This window comes from Scyliorhinus torazame, chromosome 19 (genome assembly GCF_047496885.1).
Source record: "Scyliorhinus torazame isolate Kashiwa2021f chromosome 19, sScyTor2.1, whole genome shotgun sequence".
Classification (NCBI taxonomy): Eukaryota; Metazoa; Chordata; class Chondrichthyes; order Carcharhiniformes; family Scyliorhinidae; genus Scyliorhinus; species Scyliorhinus torazame.
This window is the reverse complement of record NC_092725.1, coordinates 92,517,679-92,530,288: the sequence shown is the minus strand read 5'-3', so window position 1 is coordinate 92,530,288 and position 12,610 is coordinate 92,517,679. Positions and strand designations below refer to the sequence as shown.

The 12,610-nt window shown below is 48.3% G+C and overlaps 1 protein-coding gene across 5 annotated transcripts in view; it reads right to left on the bottom strand.

The window, feature by feature from the left end:
- LOC140396304 (uncharacterized) overlaps positions 1–12,610 on the bottom strand; it is a 286,423-nt gene that overhangs the window by 166,894 nt on the left and 106,919 nt on the right. For all 5 annotated transcript variants that reach the window (XM_072484765.1, XM_072484763.1, XM_072484767.1 and 2 more), the window contains one exon: positions 8,108–8,311. In XM_072484765.1, the coding sequence (XP_072340866.1) occupies positions 8,108–8,311 (204 nt within the window). The remainder of the gene's footprint in view (positions 1–8,107; positions 8,312–12,610) is intronic.

The following is a 12,610-nucleotide window of genomic DNA, read 5'->3' as shown; positions in this document are numbered from 1 at the left end:
TCCATTCCTCAATCAACCCCAACCCCCTCCCCAGAGCATCTTTCCATACAGTACAGGAGATGCAACACCCACACTTTTAACTCCTCCATCCTAACCGTCCAAGTGCCCGAACACTCCTTTCAGTGATTTACATGTACCTTCGAGTGACCATAGACAAGTCCAAGGCATGTAGATAAGATAAACTAGTTGTGTTACTAAATAATGGTGCGTACAATACTCTTCAGGTCCCAGTAGAGTCTGAGGTGTAGGTTCCAAACCTGAGCAACCTTTATATTACAGGTTATTAGAGTCCCATGCACTCCCCACTCCTCAGTGGGGGAGTTTGTACTTGATGAGGCTCATAGGGAGGCTAATTGCTCTACATTGCAGGTCTCATGTGGGTTATAATATACCTCTTTCAATTTAGTGTATTCACTGTCACAATGCAGCCTTCTGCACACTGGGGAGACTAACTCAGATCAGAGGTTATTGAAAACCTCTGTTCTGTCCAAACGCATGACCCTGTGCTTCTGAATGCCTGCCCTTCTAATTCTGCACTTTGTGCCCAGTGAGACCTCTCTGTCCTTGGTCTACTGCAATGTTCAATTGAAAGCTGGAGAAATGGCATCTTGGGCGGGATTCTCCGGGAATCAGCGGGGCGGGCAGAAACGGCGCAGTGGAGTGGCGGGAACCACTCCGGCATCGGGCCGCACCTTCAGGGGCTAGGCCCGCGCCGGAGTGGTTTGCGCCCCGCCGGCCGGCGTGGAAGGCCTTTGGTGCCGTGCCAGCCGGGGCCGAAGGGACTCAGCCGGCCGGCGCAGGTCCGCGCATGCGCAGGAGCGTCAGCGTCTGCTGACGTCACCCCCTCGCATGCGCAGGGGGGGGTTCACCTTCGCGCCGGCCATTGCGGAGGCCTACACTGCTGGCGCGTAGGAATAGAGTGCCCCCACGGCACAGGCCCGCCTGCGGATCGGTGGGCCCCGACCGCGGGCCAGGCCACCGTGGAAGGATGTGGAAGCATTGGAAAGGGTGCAGAGGAGATTTACCAGAATGTTGCCTGGTATGGAGGGAAGATCTTATGAGGAAAGGCTGAGGAACTTGAGGCTGTTTTCGTTAGAGAGAAGAAGGTTAAGAGGTGACTTAATTGAGGCATACAAGATGATCAGAGGATTGGATAGGGTGGACAGTGAGAGCCTTTTTCCTCGGATGGTGATGTCTAGCACGAGGGGACATAGCTTTAAATTGAGGGGTGATAGATATAAGACAGATGTCAGAGGTAGGTTCTTTACTCAGAGAGTAGTAAGGGCGTGGAATGCCCTGCCTGCAACAGTAGTGGACTCGCCAACACTAAGGACATTCAAATGGTCATTGGATAGACATATGGACAATAAGGGAATAGTGTAGATGGGCTTTAGAGTGGTTTCACAGGTCGGCGCAACATCGAGGGCCGAAGGGCCTGTACTGCGCTGTAATGTTCTATCTATGTTCTATGGTTGGCCACCTATACACCCACTATCTCCTATGATGGCCCACCTCTGAGGAGGGTCCCCCACCCCTAGCCAAGGATCCTGTCATGATATCCACATCAGCATATCATGGTGCAATCACACACACACTGATGGACAGGCAGTTGGACCAACCAGCACACACACAACATCGCAGCCAATCACCAGTGAGAGCACACGCACTACAAAACAGGGAACACCACAGTTCCCGCTCATTCTACCAGGAGATAGCTCAGAGCACAGAGCTCACAGCGCGCCACTCAGACATAGACCATGTGCTGAGTGCCATAGTGATAGGGCTGGGTCCACAGGTTGGCTGGTTAAGCACGGACGCAAGCCAGTAGTTAGTTGGTACTGTTGTTTAGACAATAAAACGGAGTTGTACCATCTACAGCCGTGTTGGATCATTTGTGCATCAGAACACCCAACACGACATGATACCAGTAGTGGACGCTAACCAGCGACTGTGAGACCTACCTGCACCCTTTCAGAAATCCACCATCCTGCTCCATGGAAAACATCAGCCCGACGCAGCCGCTCCGAATCGCTGGTAATTTCGGCGTAAACTGGAAGCTGTTTAAACAGCGCTTCCAGCTCTTCTTAGAGGCCACAGACAGGGAGAATGCATCAGACACCAGGAAGATCACCCTCCTCCTCTCCAAGGCAGGGCAACACACCATCCACATCTATAACTCCCTGGCATTTGTAGGAGGTGAGGACAAAACAAAATATAAGACATTCAAGGAACACTTCAGCGTGGAAGTCAATGAGAGCTTCGAGAGGTACCTCTTCCAGCAGCGCCTGCAGGGTAAGGATGAGCCTTTCCAATCTTATTTGACACACCTGCGTATCCTCGCGCAATCCTGCGACTATGAGGCCACCTCCAACTCCATGATACGGGATCAGATAGTTTTTGGGGTTATCTCGGACACCCTACGCCAGCAGCTCCTTAAAATTAAGCGCCTCACCCTAGCGACTGCCATCGAGAACTGCGTCCTCCATGAGAACGCGACCAGCCGGTAATCCCAAATCCAGTCGGCCAAAACGGCATGGCACGGGTCCTACGAGGCGGAGCGGGTCCAGTCAATCGAGTTCCTCCCAGCCCTCGGCCCGGACGAGGGCTGCCATTTTGCGCGATTTCCGAGGCCACCCGCGCTTGGACGCGCCAAAAGAGGGGACGTTGATGCAGAGGGACGTGATGCGCAGGCGCACTCTACACAGGACCGTACCGCGAACACGCGGTGGCGCAATGAACGCAACGAACGCCATGACGACACGACATGCGGCAACTGTGGCTCCACCCTCTTAAAGTGGCAATGTCCGGCCAAAGCGCGACAATGCCTTCGCTGTGGCAGGATGGGCCACTATGCTGCCTGCTATCGAGCAGCTCAACCTGCCAACTCCCAATAATTCCACCAGCCTCGAAGGGACGTGCGGGCGATTCAGCCCCCCCTACACTGAGTCATACCCAGATAGTATGCAGACCAGCGATACCGAATACAGGGAGCCCTTCCGCGTTGTGGTAATCCACAAGAACTCAAAGTCGGAGCCACCAGCCGCTGCCAGTGCACAGCATTGATCCGGGCGATGAGTGGTGTGCCACCCTAACGGTCAACCGATGCCAGATCACATTTCGCCTGGACACTGGTGCCTCCGCCAATCTCCTCGCATGGTCAGCCTTCCAGACCTTGAAGGTTAAACCACCAATTCTGCTATCCCACTGTCAGCTGGTTGACTACAATGGAAACGTCATCCCGGCCAGCTCGAGGTTACACACAACTCACACAAAGCCACATTGTCGTTTGAAATAGTTGGATCCTCAAAGGACTCTCTGTTAGGCGCACAGGCGTGCAAGATCCTCCACCTCGTTCAGCAGGTACACACTCTGTCTCCAGAAGACACGTCCGATTTCCCGGATGCAGACTTTAGGGCGCAGCTCCACTCACTCCTCGCACACAACCAGGAGGTTTTTGAGGGCATGGGCACACTGCCCTACACGTACAGAATACGGCTCAAACCGGACGCCACCCCGGTCATTCACGCACCTCGTAGAGTCCCAGCACCACTCAAGGACCGCCTCAAGCAGCAGCTGCAGGACCTGCAGGACCAAGGAGTGCTTTCCCGGGTCACGGAGCCAACGCCATGGGTCAGCTCCATGGTGTGCGTCAAGATGCCCTCCGGCGAGCTCTCGAACTGTATCGACCCAAATGATTTGAATAACAACATTATGAGGGAACACTACCCCATACCTAAATGAGAATAAATCACGAGCGAAATGGCTCAGGCAAAAATATTCACCAAGCTTGATGCCTCGAAGGGTTTTTGGCAGATTCAATTGGATCAGTCCAGCAGGAAGCTGTGCACTTTCAACACTCCATTTGGCAGATACTGCTACAATATGATGCCATTCGGCATCATCTCGACCTCCGAGGTGTTCCATCGCATCATGGAACAGATGATGGAGGGCATCGAAGGGGGGCGCATCTACGTAGACGACATTATCATCTGGTCCACCACACCACAGGAGCACATCAGCCGTCTCCAGCGTGTCTTTGCACGGATACGAGATCAGGGCCTGTGCCTCAACCGAGCCAAGTGCTCTTTTGGCCAGACTGAGCTAAAGTTTTTGGGGGACCACATCTCCCGGTCAGGTGTGTGGCCGGATGCCGACAAAGTGGCAGCCATCGCAGCCATGCAGCAGTCGGCAGGCAAGAAGGCAGTGCTGCGCTTTCTCGCGATGATCAACTTCCTGGGGAAGTTCATTCCTAACCTTGCATCGCACACGACTGCTCTTTGCCACGTTGTCAAAAAGACAACGGAATTCCAGTGGCTGCCCGCACACCAGAGTGAATGGGAGGATCTCACGGTCAAGCTCACCACCGCCCCGGTACTGCTGTTTCTCGATACCACACGGGAAACAAAGATCTCAACTGACGCCAGCCAGTCTGGCATTGGGGCGTTACTCCTGCAACGGGACGACACCGCATCATGGGCCCCGGTCGCCTATGCGTCGCAGGCCATGACCCCCACAGAACAGCGTTATGCGCAGATTGAGAAGGAGTGCCTAGGCCTGTTGACTGGCATCGACAAGTTTCATGACTATGTATATGGTCTTCCGCAGTTCACTGTGGAGACTGACCATCGCCCCCCTGGTCGGCATCATACAGAAGGACCTCAACGATATGACCCCTCGCCTCCAGCGCATTCTGCTCAAGCTCCGGAGGTACGACTTCCAACTTGTCTACACCCCGGGGAAAGATCTCATCATCGCCGATGCTCTGTCCAGGGCAGTCAACACACCGCCCGACTCAGAGGGGTTCATTTGTCAGGTCGACGCACAAGTAGCCGTCACAGCGGCCAATCTGCCGGCCACTGACGCACGTCTGGCCCACATTCGCCGTGAGACTGCGGCTGACCCCCTTCTACAGCGTGTAATGCACCACATGACGGAAGGGTGGCTCAAGGGGCAGTACCCACAATTTTACAATGTCCGGGCGACTTGGCCGTCATTGATGGTGTCCTCTTGAAGTTGGACCAGATCGTGATCCCACACAGCATGCACCGGCTTGTCCTCGAACAACTGCACGAAGGCCATCTCGGAGTTGAAAAGTACAGGCGGAGGGCCTGAGAGGCTGTGTACTGGCCGGGCATCAGCGATGACATCGCCAACATGGTGCTCAACTGCCCCACCTGCCAGAGGTTTCAGCCGGCGCAACCCCCTGAGACCCTTCAGCCCCATGAGTTGGTCACGTCCCCCTGGGCGAAGGTGGGCGTGGACCTCTTTCATGCGCTCGGCAGGGACTACATTATTCTGATCGACTACTTCTCAAACTATCCAGAGTTCATACGCCTGCACGACATGATACCATCAGCTGTCATCCGGGCATGCAAAGAAATCTTTGCTCACCATGGAATTCCGCTCACCGTCATGTCTGACAACGGGCCTTGCTTTACGAGCCAAGAATGGTCTTCCTTTCCCACTTCATACAACTTCACGCACGTGACGTCCAGTCCCTTGCATCCCCAATCGAATGGTAAGGCGGACAAGGGTGTCCACATTGTGAAGCGGCTCCTCTGCAAGACTGCCGATGCCGGATCTGACTTCTGTTTAGCCCTACTGTCCTACCACTCGGCCTCACTGTCCACGGGCCTCTCGCCAGCCCAGCTGTTGATGGGTCACACCCTCAGGGCCACTGTGCCGGCCATTCATGTTCCTGACCCCGACCATGCTCCAGTACTGCGAAGGATGCAACAACAGCGTGCTCAGCAGAAGATGGCACATGACGCTCGGTCGACTGATCTTCCTGCCCTGGCGTCTGGAGACAACGTCTGCATACACCTACCGGAGGATGACTGGTTGGCAAACGCCGAAGTTCTCCGCCATGTGGCTCCCCGCTCACTCCTGGTTCTCATGCCTGATGGCTCCATTCGCCGCCGTAATCCGCGGGCCCTTCATCTGGTTCCGCGCTCGCTACAAGATCATGCACCGGTGCCACGCCCTCCTGTTGTCCCTGATGTCGACTTCGTTGAGCTTCCTGCAACTCTGCCTCTTCCTCTCACGCCCGTGGCCAGGCCCATTCCTCAGCCGGTGGATCCTGACCCACCCTTGAGGCGGTCAACCCGAATTTGACGCCCACCTGAGAGACTTGACCTATGAGCCTGTTAGCACATTGGACTCACTGAATTGTTTTACATTCCTGTTAACAAGTTTCTTTTCTTGTCGTTCACTGTTCCAGAGGTTTTCTCTCGTCGTTTGCTGTTTGCATTTGTTCTGTTATTGGTACAACCTCGTTGCTCTGTTGCACCTGACACCTTCCTCTGTATATAGTTTAGCCTCATGTACATGTTGTAAATATTGCACACACATACTCAGATGCACTCAGTACACATTTCTATTTATTAGCATGTAGGCACATATCCTTGAGAAAGGGGTGGATGTCATGATATCTACATCAGCATATCATGGTGCAATCACACACACACACTGATGGACAGGCAGTTGGACCAACCAACACACACACACAACATCGCAGCCAATCACCAGTGAGAGCATGTGCTGAGTGCCTCACCAAGATAGTGATAGGGCTGGGTCCACAGGTTAGCTGGTGAAGCACGAACCTAAGCCAGCAGTTAGTAGTTGTCATTGTTTAAGACAATAAAACAGAGTTGTCCCAGCTACAACCATGTTGGATCATTTGTGCATCGGAACACCCAACACGACACCGGCGACAAGTGAGCTGGGCCCTCTGGCCTCAGAGCCCCCAGAGAACACACACCAGGGACATCAAAGGCCACGGGATGAGGTAAGCAGCTGGCTGCCTCCAACTCAGATGTGCATCCTGGGGGAACACCTAGACGTACTGGTAGAGAGAGCTAAGAGGGCCAAGCACGTTGAAGATCACTGAGGGCACTGGGAGAGGGCAGGGGGCTGGAGGCTATGTAGGGGCTGGGAGCTGGAGGTTTGGGGAGTGGGTGGGATGGCACCATTGGGAGTGGAGGATTGTAAACAACATTAAACATCTTTTTGCACAACCATTATGATGCCTCTGTCAATTTCTTCCGCAATGTGGTCTGATCTCCGGACCCTTTGCCCATCTCTCCAGGAATTCCGCTTCCCCTCCTCCCCACCTCCCCCTCCTCGTGGAGCCCAACTACTCCCAACTATCGGGTCACGTGATGGGTTTACCTTGCCACCTAGTGGTCGGAGGTCATGCAAACATTATGTATAAACTTGCTTTATGTATAGCATCACAACTGACTCGTGCCCAATTGTGCACAAGCACGCGAACAATAGGGAGCTTGTGTATGGCTCTGGGAGCGGAACCACAGGCAGTGTGTACCAGGGAGTTGAAGTGTAAAGACCTGTTTTATAGTGTTCTGTGTCTGTTATCTAGCTGCATTTGCCTTTCACCAATAAACCCCTTTGTTTATTACTGGAAGCCTCATGTGTATGTCTCCAGTCACACGCAAAGTATAATTAGCTTCTAAGCTTCTGTCGGTGAGTAGGTGTAGGGATGCAGAAAGAGGCTGAATACATTCTCCGATATTTAGTGTAGCTTTGGTTTTTTTTGGGAAGTGTAACAACAGAAATTCAGCAGAAACATCGGACTGGCAGAAGACGCAAGTTGATGCAATATTTTTATTAGAGGCTGAATTTCATCAAGTATGAACAATCACCTCCAATTCAACAAATTTTGACAACCACATTATTAATTGTATAAATGCAATGAGTGGAATTAATAGGACAGGGGTCAGAAGCTGAAGGTGGACCTTCCTCTTTGTTTGATTGTTTCCCAGGCCATTGAAGAGTTACAGTGTTGGTGTGTGGAGTCAGACCAGGGAAGAAACTGACTTGATAGGCCTTTGTTGTTATTGATGGCCACAGAACCAAGCTGGGTTAAGATACGATCTAATGAAATTGCAGAACAGGCTTGAGGGGTTAAATGGCCTCCCGCCATTGTTCCTATGTCGCCTTTCCTAACAAACAACAATCAAGTTTTTAATCTGACAAATTCATTGTCACTTAAAGTTTAATGCCGTTTTTTAAATGACAGATTATGGGATTTGTGCTGTTGTCCTCTGGATTACATAACCACTGGGTCCAACATTATTCTTGAGCTTACCGCTTCCGTCCATTTCTCCTGTCTCTCCCGTGGCAATCCTCACTGGGCTTTCTGCATTCGTGGCTTGAACCAAATAATTCTCCAGTTGATCGTGCTGATGATCCCAGCCCTGATGATCCATTAAAGATAGCCGCATTTCAGCCAACGATTTCTGAGCAGCTGAATCCCATCGGGTCTGAGAATCAGTTGGACTCGCAGTCAGCTCTGCAAAGAAGAGCAGCATTCGGTCAAAAGACTACTTATTTCTCCATTGAAACATCCCTGTGAAATGCACAGCATTGGGATCCATCCCAGCAAGGGCGCAAGGTTCTTTACAATAGATCAGTTTCTGTGATAGTGTAGTAAAACGGGTGACAGAATGGACAGCCTGTTACACCTCCTCATTTTTATTGTATTGAAGTCACTGAGATGTAAGATGGGCTGCCAAAATTAATATGAAGGAACTGTGACCATAGCTAATTGAACAAATTGAAACACGACCTTTCTTGGTCCACTGGATACAGAGGAGATCAGGGTATGGTGATTCAGCAGTTGTATAAGTTAACGAGTGAAGGTTTTTTTACACAGGGGGGATCAATTACTTGCTGTTAGTTGGAAACAACAACCTTGAAATGACATCATCTGCCTCACCGCACCATTAATACCAGTGAAGAGGTGCTGACATTGTTAAAGGGGCATCCTGCTGGGTGCCTGATTGCAATGGGAGAGGGAGTAGAGGTCTGATTGGAGTCCTCAAAGAGGTGGGTGTAAGGGCTACATGGGTAAGAACATGGTCAGTCATAATGGTGGAGCAAAGAACAACAATGGAGAGAGGGTCTTTGCCAATGTCACTGAGGTAGGTTAGGAATCACAATCAGTTAAGAATAGAATATGAAAAAAATATACCAATTTGTAACCAAGGGCTGGCGAAGAATTGGTAGAAAGATGGAATGGTTGTTTTTGTGTGGCATGGTGATTCAACATCTTGAATCTCCCATTTTCTCTAGAGTGGCACTGAGGTGGGTCAATGTCCCCAATACGCGGCCATGTCTCTGCAATCTGCCAAGGGAGGGCAAGTGGATGGAGAGACACCCTAGGCCATGCTCGAAAATAGGAATAGCAGGAGAACATTCAGCCTCTCAAACCTGTTTCACCGTTCTATTAACTCACAAATGATTTGCATCTCAATTTCATTTGCCGGCTTTGATTTTGTATCTATTTAATTCGCTCACCTCCCCAAAAAAATCCATCTTCGTTTTGTTATGGGTCAGGGTTTAGAGACCCCCAAAGTGGAGTTCACCTGACCCACGACTTTTACTAGATTGTGGTATGGGGAGCACACGGGCCACTCTACAGGTGTGGTACAACAGAAATGGAAAAGATTTTTTAAAAACAAAACAAAGTTTATTCTATGAATTCAAGTTAACCTTTTTAAAACAAACAGTGAATATCTTAGGAACCATTAATTCAAAGATGACCCCCAAAGAATACAACACTAAGTAACCTGTATGCTGCCCTTTTACACCCAAAAGACTTAACAAACCTTTAAACAGAAGCACATCAGAGTTTACATTCAATACTGAAAACATTTATAATTCTGAATTCACCAAATGATTAAGAGATAGTCCTTCATGGCAGAGAGCTCAACAATACAGCTGCTTTGGCTGACTTCAGCTGCAACACACTGAAAAACGAAACCAAAAGGACAGACACACCCAAGCTTTTCTCAAAGTGAAACTAAAAAGCAGAACCAGAGCTCAGCCCCACCCACACTCTGACATCACTGCAGTAACATGAGCAGCCAAACATTTCTTAAAGCGACATTCTCATGACACCTCCCCCCAAGAAAAAAAAAACCATCAACTTCAAGATGGTTTCATTTTTCACCCTTTCACCATTCTTTAAGAAATGCACACAGTAAATCTACTTTACCATTTCAAAAACAACACACGCAAACAAGTATAATAATATAGTCCATTTTTTTTCCGTTCTTCTTCCTCCAACTGAAATTCCTTCTCGATTGACAGTCGCTACACGATCCGTCCATTTCTCTATGCCTCAACATTTCTCTTTAAAGTCAGATAATTTAGTTCAACCTGATCACAGAGTCCCTTGTAATTCTCCAACACAGGAGCATTGGTTATCACCGCTTTCAGGCAGTCAAATGCCTGTTGACAGTCCGCTGTCCCTTGAAACTTTTGACATTTCTTAAGCAAGTCCATCAGTGGAGCAATCACGCGACAAAACTTTTGCACAAATGTTCGATCAAATCCACTCATGCCAAGAAATCGCATTATTCCCCTTCGTCTTGAGGGTTTCAAAAACTACTCAAGGAAAGTGACTTGGGCTTTTCCAAATTCACTTTTGGCTAGGTTTATCACCAAACCCGCCTCCTGAAGTCGATCGAATAACTCCATCAGATGTTTTAAATGTTCTTTCCATGTCTGGCTGAAAATTACCAGATCGTCGATGTGTACCACACAATTGGGTAATCCTGAAACAACTTTGTTAGGTAATCATTCAAATGTGGCTGGGCCGTTTTTCATGCCAAATGGCATAACTTTGAATTGGTATATACCATCTGGAGTCACAAAAGCTGAAATCTCCTTCGCCCTTTCGGATAAAGGTACCTGCCAGTAACCTTTAAGTAAATCCAATTTGGAAATAAAAGCGGACTGTCCCACTTTCTCAATGTAATCCTCCAAATGTGGGATAGGATAAGAGTCCGTTCTTGTAACTGCATTAACCTTTCTATAGTCCACACACAACCGTTGGGTACCGTCTGGTTTAGGTACGATCACTATGGATGAGCTCCATTGGCTGCAACCCACTTCAATTATGCCATTTTTAAGCATACTCTCAATCTCTTTGTTCACCTGTGTCAATTTTAAAGGATTAAGTCTATATGGATATTGTTTGATTGAAACAGCATTTCCCACATCTACATCATGTATAGCCATTTTAGTACTTCCCAATTTATCTCCACAAACTTGCCCATGTGATATCAATAACTCTTTCAGGTCAGTTCATTTTTCCTCTGGATTTATCCCAATTTTTAAGAACATCCTCATTTTCCAATTTAATTTGAGGTATGTCAAATTCACAGTCATCTGGATTTGGTTCATCACTTTGAGTTAGAATCATTAAAACCCCCTCCTTTTTCTCTCCTTCCCTTTCAAAGTATCTTTTAAACATATTCACATGACACACTCGGTGATTGTTCCTTCTATCTCATGTTTTTACCACATAATTCACCTCACTTAATTTGCTTTCAATCTGATAAGGTCCACAAAACCTAGCTTTTAAAGGTTCACCTACCACTGGTAACAACACTAAAACTTTATCCCCACTGGCAAAACTACGAACTTTGGATTTCTTGTCCGCTACCCGTTTCATCACATTTTGTGCAACTTTCAAATGTTGTCTAGCCAACTCACCTGCTCTATGTAATCGTTCCCTAAAATTTGACATGTAATCCAATAATGTAAGTTCTGATTTTCCCACTCACCAATTTTTCCTTAATCAATTTAAGTGGTCCTCTTACCTCATGACCAAATATTTGTTCAAAAGGACTAAATTTGGTAGACTCATTAGGTGCATCCCTAATTACAAACAGTACGAATGGAATTCCTTTATCCCAATCCTCTGGATAATCTTGACAATAAGCCCTCAACATTGTCTTTAATGTCTGATGCCACCTTTCTAACACTCCCTGTGATTCTGGATGGTACGCAGTTGATTTAAATTGTTTTATTCCTAAGCTATCCATAACGTCTTTGAATAACCTGGAGGTAAAATTTGATGTGTGACATGATTGACAAAATGTAACTATATCATTATGTAGGCCAGGCCAAAAAAAATGTTTTTGGATTTTAGCTTGAGTTTTCCTTATTCCCAAATGACCTCCCACTGGTACCTCATGTGCAACTCGCAACACCTCCTTTCTATACCCTACTGGCAATACTACTTGATGAACGTCTGCCCACTTTTCATCCGCCTGCATATGTAAAGGTCTCCATTTTGTCATCAAGACATCACTTTTACGGTAATAACACTCTGGTATACACTCAGATTCCTCTTCCGTATATGCTTTCTGATACATCCGTTTTATTTTTATATCTTCCTGTTGTAACTCCGTCAATTTTCCTGAAGTAAAAATATCCGCCTCATCCTCCACCTGTTCTTGTTATTTTTCAACCATCTGATCAAAAATCGTTTCTGACAATTGCACTTCAACATCATCTTCTCTCTTTGATTTATCCTCTTGTTTTAACCTGTGACTTTGCAACCTTGTTACCACACAATACGGAAAAATCCCAGGATATTCGTCCTTCAATACTTCAGTCGTCTGATTTTCCACTGGCTTATCAACTACAGTAGACATCACTCCCACCTGCAATCCAGCATTGTCTGGCATCTTAGAATCTGTCTATATATATGTTTCTGGAACATACCTCTTCATTCATCTGAGGAAGGAGCAGGGCTCCGAAAGCTAGTGACATCGAAACAAACCTGTTGGACTTT